This window comes from Octopus bimaculoides, chromosome 1 (assembly GCF_001194135.2).
Source record: "Octopus bimaculoides isolate UCB-OBI-ISO-001 chromosome 1, ASM119413v2, whole genome shotgun sequence".
Taxonomy (NCBI): Eukaryota; Metazoa; Mollusca; class Cephalopoda; order Octopoda; family Octopodidae; genus Octopus; species Octopus bimaculoides.
This window is the reverse complement of record NC_068981.1, coordinates 152,064,460-152,067,863: the sequence shown is the minus strand read 5'-3', so window position 1 is coordinate 152,067,863 and position 3,404 is coordinate 152,064,460. Positions and strand designations below refer to the sequence as shown.

General features: G+C 31.8%; 1 protein-coding gene across 1 annotated transcript in view; it reads left to right on the top strand.

Moving 5' to 3' along the window:
- Positions 1-3,404, top strand: part of LOC106869541 (obscurin) — a gene marked incomplete at its 3' end in the record, with an annotated part of 380,350 nt that overhangs the window by 351,375 nt on the left and 25,571 nt on the right. Inside the window, exons 147-150 of the mRNA XM_052970280.1 lie at positions 94-237; positions 494-542; positions 1,321-1,430; positions 2,930-3,225. Of these exons, the coding sequence (XP_052826240.1) occupies positions 94-237; positions 494-542; positions 1,321-1,430; positions 2,930-3,225 (599 nt within the window). The remainder of the gene's footprint in view (positions 1-93; positions 238-493; positions 543-1,320; positions 1,431-2,929; positions 3,226-3,404) is intronic.

The following is a 3,404-nucleotide window of genomic DNA, read 5'->3' as shown; positions in this document are numbered from 1 at the left end:
ATATATCCACACCTCATGATTTTTGAAAATTTTATAAGACAATTAAAACCAGCTTAATTTTTGTTAAAGCTGTTTTTTCCAATTGTTTTGTAGGATGCTGTACCAATCTATTCACTTGTGTGTGATTTTACTGATACTAAAACTAATGTGACACTACAAAAAGACGCTCAAGTCATGGTCCTTAATTCAACAGACACTGAAATGTGGGTTGTGCAAAGTTTAGAAAGGAGGGATCAGGTACTAATTATTTTGAGACATTAAAATACCTATATTTTTTTATACTTCAATGATTTTTAATTGTTTAATCTTCCACAAAACTAAAATGTGTTATTATAATGTAATAAGAGTATTTATATTTGTTTATGAATAATTATAAAATTTATGAAGATGTGTTTCAAGTTTACCATAACTACAGAATTAGTAAAGTCAAAACTATGTTCTATCATTTAATTTCACTTTTCTCTTTTATCTAATCCTTTTTGTTTTGTAACAGGTATGCAGTGTTCCTTCAAAAATGCTAATGATGGATAAAACAAAAGAAGGTATGTAATATTTGAATTAGTTTGATGTGAAAAGTAGCATCATTATCAAAATAACCAATCGAATGGAAACATTCCAAACTAGAAATTCAAGCTGAAAACTTTATGCTAAATGAATTCAATTTTTGTTGAGTCTAAATCATTATGCCAATTATAATTAATTCTGGTAAAAAAAAGCAGGGGACTCGATTCTGGAATATGATCATTTAAAATAATGGGAGTGTTTCTGATCCTTGGCAGTATAGTGAAAATAATTTAACTCCAATAAATACTTTGTATTATGACAACCAAAAAGAAAGAGTGGTGATTGTTGGGGTATGTAGAGGATCCCAGTAGTGCATGGTGCTAAAATATATATATATAAAAGTAAAGTGAGTACTAACGTACCTGATATGATAAGCCAAAAAATTTTAATTAATTAAAATTATACCCTAATACTGTTTTGGTTACATTGTTTTGCAGAAAACGAATGCATACATTGAAATACTTTCTGCATATTTAAATATGTATAACAATAATTATACATAAAAGTTTAAAGAGTTCATTAAATTGTAATATTTTGTTTCATACAAATATATACTTCTTTTAAAATGGCATATTGCTTTATAATGTGAAAGTGAGATGAGCAGAAACCCTTCAGTATTTACTTTGAATTCAGTATTCTTGAAAAATTTGAAATTGAATATACATAATATTAAAATAATCTTATTTACTTTATGTAGTTACCATGTAAAATAATCTTATTGATTAATATCTAAATTGGAGTAAATTTAAATTTCAGACACAATTTCTCTGAAAAGGGACCATAAATCAAAGTCACCAAGTGGTAGAATGTCTCCTGACAAAGAAGCATTATCATCAGAAGAGGAAGAGGACAGCTTTTTACATGAAGTAAAGCATTTGTTTTATATATTTAAGTGTCTTACACATTTAGAGTAATTCTAAGACTTCAAATGAATTTTTCTGTTACTATATTTGAAATTTAAGTATTGGGTCATCCCGTAAATAATGCGTTTTTATTTCAATTGCATGAAGTAAAAGTCGGAGGGGGACAGGATAAACTACCTGCATCAACTTTCTATAAAAGCAGGTTGTAATTTACCTTGTGCTTATTCTTCCTGCAAGTTCTGAAGAGTGTAGTTCGATTTTAACAGTTATTTATTCAAAGCTATAATGGAAGTGACAGAGGAGCATATTCTGCATATTTTGCATTATGAGTTCAATAAAGGCAACAATGCAAGAAAAAGTGCAAGGAATATTAATGCAATATATGGAGATTGGACAATAAGTGTAAGCCAGTGTCAACGGTGGTTCCAGAAATTCCGAGCTGGAAACTACAGCCTAGAAGACAAGCCTCATCCTGGAAGATCTGTAGAGCTCAACAAAGACGTTCTGCAAACCCTGTTGAAACAAAATCCCATCTTAACTGTTGAGCAACTAGCAGAGATACTTGGATTTGTTCATTCAACCATTCATCGACATCTGCATGCCATTGGAAAAGTCAGCAAAATGGGTCAATGGGTTCCTCACAAACTTTCTGAGTCTAATCGTGCACAGAGAGTGAATATGTGCTCTTCTTTGCTGTCACATCTCATGAATGAACCTTTTTTGGACCAAGTAGTGAGTAGTGATGAGAAATGGGTTCTCTTTAAAAACGTCAAGTGCCAAAGACTGTGGGTAGGAAAAGGAAAAACACTGGCACCCCAGGCTAAAGTAGGTCTTCACCCATGTAAGGTGTTGTTATCCGATTGGTGGGATATGAAAGGTTTAGTCCACTATAAACTTTCAAACACAAACTAAGTGATAACAAAGGAGATCTACTGTGAGCAGCTTGAGCAGCTTAAGTCAGTGCTAGAAGAAAAACAACCATCTTTGTTTTTAAGTTGAAAGGTGTTCTTTCATCAGGATAATGCTCAGCCACTTACATCGAGGATGACATTCCAAAGGCTGGAGCAGTTTGAGTGGGAAACGATGCCCCACCCACCATATACGCTGAACATTGCCCCATCTGATTATCGTTTATTCCGCAATCTTCAAAATCTTTTGGACAGGAAAAATATGATTTCTGTAGACGAGGTCAGAGTAGTACTGGAGGAGTATTTTTCATCATGCACAAGTGAATTTTGGAAGAGGAGTCTTGCAAGTCTACTAGATAGATGGAAGAGCATTGTAGAAAATGAAGGAGAGTATATTTTAGAATAAAAAAGAACTTTGTTTATATTAAATTTGAAAAATAAAAGAAGTATAAAAAAACTGCATTATTTATGGGATGACCCAATATGATAATGTGAATGAGTTTTGGTTGATACTCTATATTATATTAAATCCATATTTGCCTACTTGTTTTCAATGATATTTAACTGCTGAATTTTCTTCATTGCAATTTAAAGGGATTTCCTATCTATGTCGTCCTTGCGGATTACAAGCCAGATGAAGATTGTACTGACAGCATTCGACTCAGTGAAGGTCAGTTTGTAGAAGTTTTGGACATGGAAAATTGTGGACAATGGCTTGTTCGCACAAAACCAACAAAAAGTACCCCTGCTAAACAAGGATGGGTACCACCGGCATATTTGGAAATAAAACCTGCTATAAAATCTCTTGTGAAGAAAAGCACTAGAGAAGCTTTCCGGGAAGAAATTATTCAGATCAGTAATAAACAACAAGAAGCTAGTTTAAAGAGAAGGTAAGTATATCTTTAAAATTCTTGAATTTTCAAATATTTTCTGATATATTAGACATTATGTGATATACAATATAAATATATTTATGAGTGTGTGTATACATGTTTATATAATATATACATACATATACATATATATGTGTGTGTATATGTATGTCTATATATGTATCTATATATATATA